Genomic DNA, 14,244 nt, shown 5'->3' with positions numbered 1-14,244 from the left:
AGCAAGGAGTTAACGGTGACGGCTGTTAATTTAAACTTCCGGCACTTGAAACCCGGAGGATAGCGGCGACAAATTGTTTGCGGTTTTTCTATCTGTTGCAATTTGCCAATATAATTGTGCGATGAGGTTTTCGATATCGAGAAGGCCCCTCGTGACCACCTGCATCTTGAGTATGCGTACGAGGAGACTGGTGTTTTTCTCTTGCGGAAGGAGAAGAAGAAGCAGTGATTTCGGTAAGCTTTCTAAATGAATTTTTAGAAATGCTTGAACTTGTTCACTCCTATGTCCTCCAAATCGAATTTACTAGTTGAGTTTTACAATTCAAGTTTTGTATACATTAGAAACTCATTGCGATGATTTTGATCATTTTCAAGGATGTTTTGTCCCCTCTTGCATAAGTACCTGTAATGCTGCAAAAATGAGCTATAGCTTCTTTTCACGAGCCAATTCTTAATTAACATTAATAACTATTCTGATTTGTTCCTTTTTGTGATTAGAGGTCTGCAATTATCCTTTCCTGAAGTGGTATTTTCAATTGATTTAATGTTTTTATTATGTTTTGGGTTGTTTTGTGGCCATTGCAAGAAAGTAAATAAAACCTGGCCTTTTGCTGTTGTTTTCAGTTTCAAATTTGTCACAATGAAATTAAAAAGCAAAACCGAAAAGTGTGCCGTGGAAAAGAAGAGGAAAAGGAAGCCGGAAAAAATTGGTGATGTTGAGATAGATAGTACATTGAATGCCGAAGGTATAATATTTTGATAGATGTTTCTTCTTCCCCTTTTTGAACTGTTATCATGTCGCATTTATTTATTAATGAAACAACTGGCTTACTATACTGTTTCAGTGGATAATGGAATGCAAGTTGGAAAGGAGAAAAAGGAGAAATCTTCTATCAATAGAAAGAGGAAGAATAAAGATAAAAATCGTCGCAAGGGTGAAGTTGATTTAGAAGAGTATAGTGGTGAGCTAGTGTCAATAAGCGTTGAATTTTATTTAAATGATTCGGCAAAGTGCCATATGTTGATATTAAATTTGTTTCCACTTCTATTAGATGGGATTGTTCATGACCATCCTTCTGAAGCTCAAGAAATCAAAGATACTGAGGAGCATGGAGATACTGATACTGATACTGGAGCAGCCATCAAATCCCATAATTAACAATTTGGTTTTATTTATTGGAAATAAAATGGCCCTTCTGAACTTCCATTTATTTTTAGTTACTCATGGAATTCGTCATTCTCTTGTAGGTAAAAAGAAATCTAAAAAGAAGAGGAAAAAGGAAGCTAGTTTTGTAAATGAGGTGGAAAATTCTCCAAAAAAAGAGGGGACCCTGATCAGGATCAAATTTATGTTATTTCTTCTGGAGATGAAGACTTCTCAAAAGGAATGAGAAGTATGAATTTGCAAATGGATTGGGATTAGTTTGCATTTTTTTAGAAAAATTGTGCCCATTGATCTTATATTTGCATGATTCATGCATGGATAATGGACTTATAGCTTAAGCATTTGTGGTCGTAACATGATTAATATTTATCTATCCGACTATTTACTGGTCCTGAAGCAAGTTGGATTCAAATTCATCATTTTTATTTTTCTGCATTGATGTCTGCTATGCCTACTATTTCTGACATGGTTACTTAAAACTGCAGAGTGGATCAGGGAATACCATCAAAGTAGACAAGGGCTGAATATATTGCAGGAGCAAATTGACGAATTCATAACTGTTCATGAGGAAAACCTGGAGCAGGTAAAATGTTTAATAACCCTCTTGCATTTATTTCCCTATAGTAGTTTCAAGGCTTTGAAAAATAACAATTGGAGCCAGCGGTAGACTTTAACAAGTTCCAATTGTTAATCCCTTCTGTTAAAAACTACACATTTGAAATGTATATCTGTTCACCATAATCTGGCTGAATTCTAAGCCATTTTTTAAATATTGTTAAATCATATCAAGTTATTCTCTTCCAATGATATTTTGATATTTAACAATCCATTACCAAATGTAAGATCTTAACATTAATTTACTCCATATCTTTGGTTTCCAATGTTATGCACAATTCAGGAAAGGAAAGAGAGAGAAGAACGTGCAGCAGAAGGGGGTTGGACTGTTGTTGTACATCACAAGGGTAGGAAGAAAGCGGAATAGCTGTGGGATCTGTTGCACAGGCTGTAGTGGAGAACAAAATGGAAAAAACGAAGAATAAAGAAGTGAAGGGAAATTTCTACCGATTTCAAAAGAAAGAAGCCCAGAAGAATGGTATGAGCTGCATTGAATTTATCATATCACTTTTTAAAACAAATAGTCTAATCAAATGGTGTATGCAGAAGCTTCCTTACTTTTATTTTGAATTTCTAAGTGGTAACTTTGTACAGGATTTTTTGAATTTGCACTTATTTTTATTGAGATAAATAATTTTTGCTTTTCTTGCAGAGATCATGATGCTGCAGAGCAAATTTGAAGACGACAAAAAGAGACTGCAACAATTAAGAGCTGCCAGAAAATTTAGACCTTATTAACAGTTTTCTAGAACACAGGGATCCAATTTTTTTCATTTACCCTTTGGGATCATGGGAAGACACCCTAGGGTTGGAATTGATCCCAAAGGGTAAATGAAAAAAATTGGATCCCCGTGTTCTAGAAAACTGTTAATAAGGTCTAAATTTTCTGGCAGCTCTTAATTGCTGCAGTCTCTTTTTGTCGTCTTCAAATTTGCTCTGCAGCATCATGATCTCTGCAAGAAAAGCAAAAATTATTTATTTCAATAAAAATAAGGTGCAAATTCAACAAATCCTGTACAAAGTTACCACTTAGAAATCCAAAATAAAAGTAAGGAAGCTTCTGCATACACCATTTGATTAGACTATTTGTTTTAGAAAGTGATATGATAAATTCAATGCAGCTCATACCATTCCTCTAGGCTTCTTTCTTTTGAAACCGGTAGAAAATTCCCTTCACTTCTTTATTCTTCATTTTTGCCATTTTGTTCTCCACTGCAGCCTGTGCAACAGATCCCACAGCTACTCCGCTTTCTTTCTACCCTTGTGATGTACAACAACAGTCCAACCCCCTTCTGCTGCACGTTCTTCTCTCTCTTTCCTTTCCTGAATTGTGCATAACATTGAAAACCAAAGATATGGAGTAAATTAATGTTAAGATCTTACATTTGGTAATGGATTGTTAAATATCAAAATATCATTGGAAGAGAATAACTTGATATGATTTAACAATATTTAAAAAATGGCTTAGAATTCAGCCAGATTATGGAGAACAGATATACATTTCAAATGTGTAGTTTTTAACAGAAGGGATTAACAATTGGAACTTGTTAAAGTCTACCACTAGCTCCAATTGTTATTTTTCAAAGCCTTGAAACTACTATAGGAAAATAAATGCAAGAGGGTTATTAAACATTTTACCTGCTCCAGGTTTTCCTCATGAACAGTTATGAATTCGTCAACTTGCTCCTACAATATATTCAGCCCTTGTCTACTTTGATGGTATTCCCTGATCCATTCTGCAGTTTTAAGTAACCACGTCAGAAATAGTAGGCATAGCAGACATCAATGCAGAAAAATAAAAATGATGAATTTGAATCCAACTTGCTTCAGGACCAGTAAATAGTCGGATAGATAAATATTAATCATGTTACGACCACAAATGCTTAAGCTATAAGTCCATTATCCATGCATGAATCATGCAAATATAAGATCAATGGGCACAATTTTTCTAAAAAAATGCAAACTAATCCCAATCCATTTACAAATTCATACTTATCATTCCTTTTGAGAAGTCCTCATCTCCAGAAGAAATAACATAAATTTGATCCTGATCAGGGTCCCCTCCTTTTTTGGAGAATTTTCCACCTCATTTACAAAACTAGCTTCCTTTTTCCTCTTCTTTTTAGATTTCTTTTTACCTACAAGAGAATGACGAATTCCATGAGTAACTAAAAATAAATGGAAGTTCAGAAGGGCCATTTTATTTCCAATAAATAAAACCAAATTGTTAATTATGAGATTTGATGGCTGCTCTAGTATCAGTATCTCCATGCTCCTCAGTATCTTTGATTTCTTGAGCTTCAGAAGGATGGTCATGAACAATCCCATCTAATAGAAGTGGAAACAAATTTAATATCAACATATGGCACTTTGCCGAACCATTTAAATAAAATTCAACGCTTATTGACACTAGCTCACCACTATACTCTTCTAAATCAACTTCACCCTTGCGACGATTTTTATCTTTATTCTTCCTCTTTCTATTGATAGAAGATTTATCCTTTTTCTCCTTTCCAACTTGCATTCCATTATCCACTGAAACAATACAGCAAGCCTGTTGTTTCATTAATAAATAAATGCGACATGATAACAGTTCAAAAAGGGGAAGAAGAAACATCTATCAAAATATTATACCTTCGGCATTCAATATACTATCTATCTCAACATCACCAATTTTTTCCGGCTTCCTTTTCCTCTTCTTTTCCACGGCGCACTTTTCGGTTTTGCTTTTTAATTTCATTGTGACAAATTTGAAACTGAAAACAACAGCAAAAGGCCAGGATTTATTTACTTTCTTGCAATGGCCACAAAACAACCCAAAACATAATAAAAATATTAAATCAATTGAAAATATCACTTCAGGAAAGGATAATTGCAGACCTCTAATCACAAAAAGGAACAAACCGGAATAGTTATTAATGTTAATTAAGAATTGTCTCGTGAAAAGAAGCTATAGCTCATTTTTGCAGCATTACAGGTACTTATGCAAGAGGGGACAAAACATCCTTGAAAATGATCAAAATCATCGCAATGAGTTTCTAATGTATACAAAACTTGAATTGTAAAACTCAACTAGTAAATTCAATTTGGAGGACATAGGAGTGAACAAGTTCAAGCATTTCTAAAAATTCATTTAGAAAGCTTACCGAAATCACTGCTTCTTCTTCTCCTTCCGCAAGAGAAAAACACAAGTCTCCTCATACGCATACTCAGGATGCAGATGGTCACGAGGGGCCTTCTCGATATCGAAAACCTCATCGCACAATTATCTTGGCAAATTGCAGCAAATAGAAAAACCACAAACAATTTGTTGCCGCTATCCTCCGTGTTTCAAGTGCCAGAAGATTAAATTAACTGCCGCCGCCGTTAACTCCTTGCTCAGGAGCTTTGCCGCAGTTGGCATGGTGGAATCAGCTTCTAAGAGTATGTGGACTCAGTCTCCGTGTTTCCTGTAGTGACTCTCTCCCCCAACTTCATCTCCCATACCCTCCGCTCCCTCACCAACCAACCCTTCCTCGCCACGCGCTTCTTCCACTGGGCTCACTCTCAACCTAGCTATTCCCACTCCCTCCATTTCTACATCTCTCTCATTGAAACCCTCTCCTTTTCTTCATCCTTCGATTCCACTATTTTCCAAAACATTCTAGAAGAATTCAAGTGCCGGAAGTTGGCATGGTGGAATCGGCTTCTAGAAGAGTATGTGGACTCAGTCATGAATGCTGCTATAGAAATGTGGGGGTCTTGTAGACTCAGTCTGAATACAGCTATAATGTGGAGCAAGAAGAGTATGTGGACTCGGTCATGAATGCTGCTATAGAAATGTGGGGGACTTGGACTCAGTCTGAATACAGCTATAATGTGGAGCAAGAAGAGTATGTGGACTCGGTCATGAATGCTACTATAGAAATGTGGGAGACTTGTGGACTCAGTCTGAATACAACTATAATGTGGAGCAAGAAGAGTATGTGGACTCGGTCATGAATGCTGCTATAGAAATGTGGGGGACATGGACTCAGTCTGAATACAGCTATAATGTGGAGCAAGAAGAGTATGTGGACTCGGTCATGAATGCTGCTATAGAAATGTAGGGGACTTGTGGATTCAGTCTGAATATAGCTATAATGTGGAGCAGGAAGAGTACGTGGACTCGGTCATGAATGCTGCTATATAAATGTGGGAGACTTGTGGACTCAGTCTGAATACAGCTATAATGTGAGGCAAGAGGAGTATGTGGACTCGGCCATGAATGCTGCTATAGAAATGTGGGGGACTTGTGGACTCAGTTTGAATATAGATATAATATGGAGCAAGAAGAGTATGTGGAGTCGGTCATGAATGCTGCTATAGAAATGTGGGGGACTTGGACTCAGTCTGAATACAGCTATAATGTGGAGCAAGAAGAGTATGTGGACTCGGTCATGAATGCAACTATAAAAATGTAAGGGACTTGTGGACTCAGTCTGAATACAGCTATAATGTGGAGCAAGAAAAGTATGTGGACTCGGTCATTAATGCTGCTATAGAAATATGAGGGACTTGGACTCAATCTGAATACAGCTATAATATGGAGCAGGAAGAGTACGTGGACTCGGTCATGAATGCTGCTATATAAATGTGGGGGACTCGTGGACTCAGTCTGAATACAGCTATAATGTGGAGCAAGAAGAGTATGTGGACTCGGTCATGAATGCTGCTATAGAAATGTGGGGGACTTGGACTCAGTCTGAATACAACTATAATGTGGAGCAAGAAGAGTATGTGGACTCGGTCATGAATGCTGCTATATAAATGTGGGGGACTTGTGGACTCAGTCTGAATACAGCTATAATGTGGAGCAAGAAGAGTATGTGGACTCGGTCACGAATGCTGCTATAGAAATGTGGGGGACTTGGACTCAGTCTGAATACAGCTATAATGTGGAGCAGGAAGAGTACGTGGACTCGGTCATGAATGCTGCTATATAAATGTGGGGGACTTGTGGACTCAGTCTGAATACAACTATAATGTGGAGCAAGAAGAGTATGTGGACTCGGTCATGAATGCTGCTATAGAAATGTGGGGGACTTGGACTCAGTCTGAATACAGCTATAATGTGGAGCAAGAAGAGTATGTGGGCTCGGTCATGAATGATGCTATAGAAATGTGGGAGACTTGTGGACTCAGTCTGAATGACAGCTATAATGTGGAGCAAGAAGAGTATGTAGACTCGGTCATGAATGCTGCTATAGAAACGTAGGGGACTTGGACTCAGACTGAATATAGCTATAATGTGGAGCAAGAAGAGTATGTTGACTCGGTCATGAATGCTGCTATAGAAATGTGGGGGACTTGTGGACTCAGTCTGAATACAGTTATAATATGGAGCAAGAAGAGTAAGTGGACTCGGTCATGAATGCTGCTATAGAAATGTGGGGGACTTGTGGACTCAGTCTGAATATAGCTATAATATGGAGCAAGAAGAGTATGTGGACTCTGTCATGAATGCTGCTATAGAAATGTGGGGGACTTGGACTCAGTCTGAATATAGCTATAATGTGGAGCAGGAAGAGTACGTTGACTCGGTCATGAATGCTGCTATATAAATGTGGGGAACTTGTGGACTCAGTCTGAATACAGCTATAATGTGAGGCAAGAAGAGTATGTGGACTCGGTCATGAATGCTGCTATAGAAAAGTGGGAGACTTGGACTCAGTCTGAATACGGCTATAATGTGGAGCAAGAAGAGTATGCGGACTCGGTCATGAATGCTGCTATAGAAATGTGGGGGACTTGGACTCAGTCTGAATACAGCTATAATGTGGAGCAAGAAGAGTATGTGGACTCGGTCATGAATGATGCTATAGAAATGTGGGAGACTTGTGGACTCAGTCTGAATTACAGCTATAATGTGGAGCAAGAAGAGTATGTAGACTCGGTCATGAATGCTGCTATAGAAATGTAGGGGACTTGGACTCAGTCTGAATATAGCTATAATGTGGAGCAAGAAGAGTATGTTGAGTCGGTCATGAATGCTGCTATAGAAATGTGGGGGACTTGTGGACTCAGTCTGAATACAATTATAATGTGGAGCAAGAAGAGTTAGTGGACTCGGTCATGAATGCTGCTATAGAAATGTGGGAGACTTATGGACTCAGTCTGAATATAGCTATAACATGGAGCAAGAAGAGTATGTGGACTCTGTCATGAATGCAGCTATAGAAATGTGGGGGACTTGGACTCAGTCTGAATATAGCTATAATGTGGAGCAGGAAGAGTACGTGGACTCGGTCATGAATGCTGCTATATAAATGTGGGGGACTCGTGGACTCAGTCTGAATACAGCTATAATGTGGAGCAAGAAGAGTATGTAGACTCGGTCATGAATGCTGCTATAGAAATGTGGGGGACTTGTGGATTCAGTCTGAATACAGCTATAATGTGGAGCAAGAAGAGTATGTGGACTCGGTCATGAATGCTGCTATAGAAATGTGGGGGACTTGGACTCAGTCTGAATACAGTTATAATGTGGAGCAAGAAGAGTATGTGGACTCGGTCATGAATGCTGCTGTAGAAATGTGGGGGACTTGTGGACTCAGTCTGAATATAGCTATAATATGGAGCAAGAAGAGTATGTGGACTCGGTCATGAATGCTGCTATAGAAATGTGTGGGACTTGGACTCAGTCTAAATACAGCTATAATGTGGAGCAAGAAGAGTATGTGGACTCGGTCATGAATGTTGCTATAGAAAGGTGGGGGACTTATGGACTTAGTCTGAATACAGCTATAATGTGGAGCAAGAAGAGTATGTGGACTCGGTCATGAATGCTGCTATAGAAATGTGTTGGACTTGGACTCAGTCTGAATACAGCTATAATGTGGAGCAAGAAGAGTATGTGGACTCGGTCATGAATGTTGCTATAGAAAGGTGGGGGACTTGTGGACTTAGTCTGAATACAGCTATAATGTAGAGCAAGAAGAGTATGTGGACTCGGTCATGAATGCTGCTATAGAAATGTGGGAGACTTGTACTCAGTCTGAATACAGCTATAATGTGGAGCAAGAAGAGTATGTGGACTCGGTCATGAATGCTGCTATAGAAATGTGGGGGACTTGTGGACTCAGTCTGAATAACAGCTATAATGTGGAGCAAGAAGAGTATGTAGACTCGGTCATGAATGCTGCTATAGAAATGTGGGCGACTTGGACTCAGTCTGTATACAGCTATAATGTGGAGCAAGAAGAGTAAGTGGACTCGGTCATGAATGCTGCTATAGAAATGTGGGGGACTTGTGGACTGTGTCTGAATATAGCTATAATATGGAGCAAGAAGAGTATGTGGACTCGGTCATGAATGCTGCTATAGAAATGTGGGGGACTTGGACTCAGTTTGAATACAGCTATAATGTGGAGCAAGAAGAGTATGTGGACTCGGTCACGAATGCTACTATAGAAATGTGGGGGACTTGTGGACTCAGTCTGAATACAGCTATAATGTGGAGCAAGAAGAGTATGTGGACTCGGTCACGAATGCTACTATAGAAATGTGGGGGACTTGTGGACTCAGTCTGAATACAGCTATAATGTGGAGCAAGAAGAGTATGTGGACTCGGTCATGAATGCTGTTATAGAAATGTGGGGGACTTGGACTCAGTCTGAATACAGCTATAATGTGGAGCAGGAAGAGTACGTGGAATCGGTCATGAATGCTGCTATATAAATGTGGGGGACTGGTGGACTCAATCTGAATACAGCTATAATGTGGAGCAAGAAGAGTATGTGGACTCGGTCATGAATGCTGCTATAGAAATGTGGGAGACTTGGACTCAGTCTGAATACAACTATAATGTGGAGCAAGAAGAGTATGTGGACTCGGTCATGAATGCTGCTATAGAAATGTGGGGGACTTGTGGATTCAGTCTGAATACAGCTATAATGTGGAGCAAGAAGAGTAAGTGGACACGGTCATGAATGCTGCTATAGAAATGTGGGGGACTTGTGGACTCAGTCTGAATACAGCTATAATGTGGAGCAGGAAGAGTACGTGGACTCGGTCATGAATGCTGCTATATAAATGTGGGGGACTTGTGGACTCAGTCTGAATACAGCTATAATGTGGTGCAAGAAGAGTATGTGGACTCGGTCATGAATGCTGCTATAGAAATGTGGGGTACTTGTGGACTCAGTCTGAATAACAGCTATAATGTGGAGCAAGCATGAATGTTGCTATAGAAAGGTGGGGGACTTGTGGACTCAGTCTGAATACCTATAGAAATGTGGGGGTCTTGTAGACTCAGTCTGAATACCTATAGAAATGTGGGGGTCTTGTAGACTCAGTCTGAATACCTATAGAAATGTGGGGGTCTTGTAGACTCAGTCTGAATACCTATAGAAATGTGGGGGTCTTGTAGACTCAGTCTGAATACCTATAGAAATGTGGGGGTCTTGTAGACTCAGTCTGAATACCTATAGAAATGTGGGGGTCTTGTAGACTCAGTCTGAATACCTATAGAAATGTGGGGGTCTTGTAGACTCAGTCTGAATACCTATAGAAATGTGGGGGTCTTGTAGACTCAGTCTGAATACCTATAGAAATGTGGGGGTCTTGTAGACTCAGTCTGAATACCTATAGAAATGTGGGGGTCTTGTAGACTCAGTCTGAATACCTATAGAAATGTGGGGGTCTTGTAGACTCAGTCTGAATACCTATAGAAATGTGGGGGTCTTGTAGACTCAGTCTGAATACCTATAGAAATGTGGGGGTCTTGTAGACTCAGTCTGAATACCTATAGAAATGTGGGGGTCTTGTAGACTCAGTCTGAATACCTATAGAAATGTGGGGGACTCGTGGACTCAATCTGAATACAGCTATAATGTGGACCAGGAAGAGTACGTGGACTCGGCCATGAATGCTGCTATATAAATGTGGGGGACTCGTGGACTCAGTCTGAATACAGCTATAATGTGGAGCAAGAAGAGTATGTGGACTCGATCATGAAAGCTGCTATAGAAATGTGGGGGACTCGTGGACTCAATCTGAATACAGCTATAATGTGGAGCAAGAAGAGTATGTGGACTCGGTCATGCATGCTGCTATAGAAATGTGGGGGACTTGGACTCAGTCTGAATACAGCTATAATGTGGAGCAAGAAGAGTATGTGGACTCGGTCATGAATGCTGCTATATAAATGTGGGGGACTTGGTGGACTCGGTCATGAATGCTGCTATAGAAATGGGACTCAGTCTGAATACAGCTATAATGTGGACCAGGAAGAGTACGTGGACTCGGTCATGAATGCTGCTATATAAATGTGGGGGACTTGGTGGACTCGGTCATGAATGCTGCTATAGAAATGGGACTCAGTCTGAATACAGCTATAATGTGGACCAGGAAGAGTACGTGGACTCGGTCATGAATGCTGCTATATAAATGTGGGGGACTTGGTGGACTCGGTCATGAATGCTGCTATAGAAATGGGACTCAGTCTGAATACAGCTATAATGTGGACCAGGAAGAGTACGTGGACTCGGTCATGAATGCTGCTATATAAATGTGGGGGACTTGGTGGACTCGGTCATGAATGCTGCTATAGAAATGGGACTCAGTCTGAATACAGCTATAATGTGGACCAGGAAGAGTACGTGGACTCGGTCATGAATGCTGCTATATAAATGTGGGGGACTTGGTGGACTCGGTCATGAATGCTGCTATAGAAATGGGACTCAGTCTGAATACAGCTATAATGTGGACCAGGAAGAGTACGTGGACTCGGTCATGAATGCTGCTATATAAATGTGGGGGACTTGGTGGACTCGGTCATGAATGCTGCTATAGAAATGGGACTCAGTCTGAATACAGCTATAATGTGGACCAGGAAGAGTACGTGGACTCGGTCATGAATGCTGCTATATAAATGTGGGGGACTTGGTGGACTCGGTCATGAATGCTGCTATAGAAATGGGACTCAGTCTGAATACAGCTATAATGTGGACCAGGAAGAGTACGTGGACTCGGTCATGAATGCTGCTATATAAATGTGGGGGACTTGGTGGACTCGGTCATGAATGCTGCTATAGAAATGGGACTCAGTCTGAATACAGCTATAATGTGGACCAGGAAGAGTACGTGGACTCGGTCATGAATGCTGCTATATAAATGTGGGGGACTTGGTGGACTCGGTCATGAATGCTGCTATAGAAATGGGACTCAGTCTGAATACAGCTATAATGTGGACCAGGAAGAGTACGTGGACTCGGTCATGAATGCTGCTATATAAATGTGGGGGACTTGGTGGACTCGGTCATGAATGCTGCTATAGAAATGGGACTCAGTCTGAATACAGCTATAATGTGGACCAGGAAGAGTACGTGGACTCGGTCATGAATGCTGCTATATAAATGTGGGGGACTTGGTGGACTCGGTCATGAATGCTGCTATAGAAATGGGACTCAGTCTGAATACAGCTATAATGTGGACCAGGAAGAGTACGTGGACTCGGTCATGAATGCTGCTATATAAATGTGGGGGACTTGGTGGACTCGGTCATGAATGCTGCTATAGAAATGGGACTCAGTCTGAATACAGCTATAATGTGGACCAGGAAGAGTACGTGGACTCGGTCATGAATGCTGCTATATAAATGTGGGGGACTTGGTGGACTCGGTCATGAATGCTGCTATAGAAATGGGACTCAGTCTGAATACAGCTATAATGTGGACCAGGAAGAGTACGTGGACTCGGTCATGAATGCTGCTATATAAATGTGGGGGACTTGGTGGACTCGGTCATGAATGCTGCTATAGAAATGGGACTCAGTCTGAATACAGCTATAATGTGGACCAGGAAGAGTACGTGGACTCGGTCATGAATGCTGCTATATAAATGTGGGGGACTTGGTGGACTCGGTCATGAATGCTGCTATAGAAATGGGACTCAGTCTGAATACAGCTATAATGTGGACCAGGAAGAGTACGTGGACTCGGTCATGAATGCTGCTATATAAATGTGGGGGACTTGGTGGACTCGGTCATGAATGCTGCTATAGAAATGGGACTCAGTCTGAATACAGCTATAATGTGGACCAGGAAGAGTACGTGGACTCGGTCATGAATGCTGCTATATAAATGTGGGGGACTTGGTGGACTCGGTCATGAATGCTGCTATAGAAATGGGACTCAGTCTGAATACAGCTATAATGTGGACCAGGAAGAGTACGTGGACTCGGTCATGAATGCTGCTATATAAATGTGGGGGACTTGGTGGACTCGGTCATGAATGCTGCTATAGAAATGGGACTCAGTCTGAATACAGCTATAATGTGGACCAGGAAGAGTACGTGGACTCGGTCATGAATGCTGCTATATAAATGTGGGGTACTTGTGGACTCAGTCTGAATACTGCTATAATGTGGATCAAGAAGAGAATGTGAACTCAGTCATGAATGCTGGTATAGAAATGTGGGGGACTTGGACTCAGTCTGAATACAGCTATAATGTGGAGCAAGAAGAGTATGTGGACTCGTCATGAATGCTGCTATAGAAATGTGGGGGACTTGTGGACTCAGTCTGAATACAGCTATAATGTGGAGCAAGCTTGGACTCAATTTGAATACAGCTATAATGTGGAACAAGAAGAGTGTGTGGACTCGGTCATGAATGCTGCTATATAAATGTGGGGGACTTGTGGACTCAGTCTGAATACAACTATAATGTGGAGCAAGAAGAGTATGAGGGATCGGTCATGAATGCTGCTATAGAAATGTGGCGGACTTGGACTTAGTCTGAATACAGCTATAACTTGGAACAAGAAGAGTATGTGGACTCGGTCATGAATGCTGCTATAGAAATATGGGGGACTTGTGGACTCAGTCTGAATACAGCTATAATGTAGAGCAAGAAGAGTATATGGACTCGGTCATGAATGCTGCTATAGAAATGTGGGGGACTTGGACTCAGTTTGAATACAGCTATAATGTGGATCAAGAGGAGTATGTGGACTCGGTCATGATTGCTGCTATATAAATGTTGGGGACTTGTGGACTTAGTCTGAATACAGCTATTAGGTGGAGCAAGAATAGTATGTGGACTCGGTCATGAATGCTGCTATAGAAATGTGGGGGACTTGGACTCAGTCTGAATACAGCTATAACGTGGAGCAAGAAGAGTATGTGGACTCGGTCATGAATGCTGATATAAAAATGTGGGGAACTTGTGGACTCAGTGTGAATATAGCTATAATGTGGAGAAAGAAGAGTATGTGGACTCGATCATGAATGCTACTATAGAAATATGGGGGACTTGGACTCAGTCTGAATACAGCTATAATGTGGAGCAAGAAGAGTGTGTGGACTCGGTCAGGAATGCTGCTACAGAAATGTGGGGGACTTGGACTCAGTCTGAATACAGCTATAATGTGGAGCAAGAGTATGTGGACTCGGTCTTGAATGCTGCTATAGAAACGTGGGGGACTTGTGAACTCAGTATGAAT

General features: G+C 40.8%; 1 protein-coding gene and 1 pseudogene across 1 annotated transcript; one reads left to right on the top strand and one right to left on the bottom strand.

Moving 5' to 3' along the window:
* LOC107606775 (protein PXR1-like) lies at positions 602–1,876 on the top strand. Its single transcript, XM_021106669.1, has 4 exons — positions 602–745; positions 845–961; positions 1,052–1,150; positions 1,248–1,876. The coding sequence occupies exons 1-4, from the start codon at positions 640–642 to the stop codon at positions 1,388–1,390; spliced, it is 465 nt and encodes a 154-aa protein (XP_020962328.1). The 5' UTR covers positions 602–639; the 3' UTR covers positions 1,391–1,876.
* On the bottom strand, positions 2,634–3,978 carry LOC107606774 (annotated as a pseudogene).

Source organism: Arachis ipaensis, chromosome B07 (assembly GCF_000816755.2).
Source record: "Arachis ipaensis cultivar K30076 chromosome B07, Araip1.1, whole genome shotgun sequence".
Classification (NCBI taxonomy): domain Eukaryota; kingdom Viridiplantae; phylum Streptophyta; class Magnoliopsida; order Fabales; family Fabaceae; genus Arachis; species Arachis ipaensis.
The sequence above is the reverse complement of the archived record's forward strand: the minus strand, read 5'-3'. Positions and strand labels throughout refer to the sequence as shown.

Bases quoted from the DNA above. Each gene is read 5' to 3' on its own strand.
- LOC107606775 (XM_021106669.1), top strand. From the start codon at position 640: ATGAAATTAAAAAGCAAAACCGAAAAGTGTGCCGTGGAAAAGAAGAGG. The intron at 962-1,051 runs GTGAGCTAGTGT...CACTTCTATTAG, and splicing joins TGATTTAGAAGAGTATAGTG to ATGGGATTGTTCATGACCAT. The intron at 1,151-1,247 runs ATAATTAACAAT...ATTCTCTTGTAG, and splicing joins TGGAGCAGCCATCAAATCCC to GTAAAAAGAAATCTAAAAAG.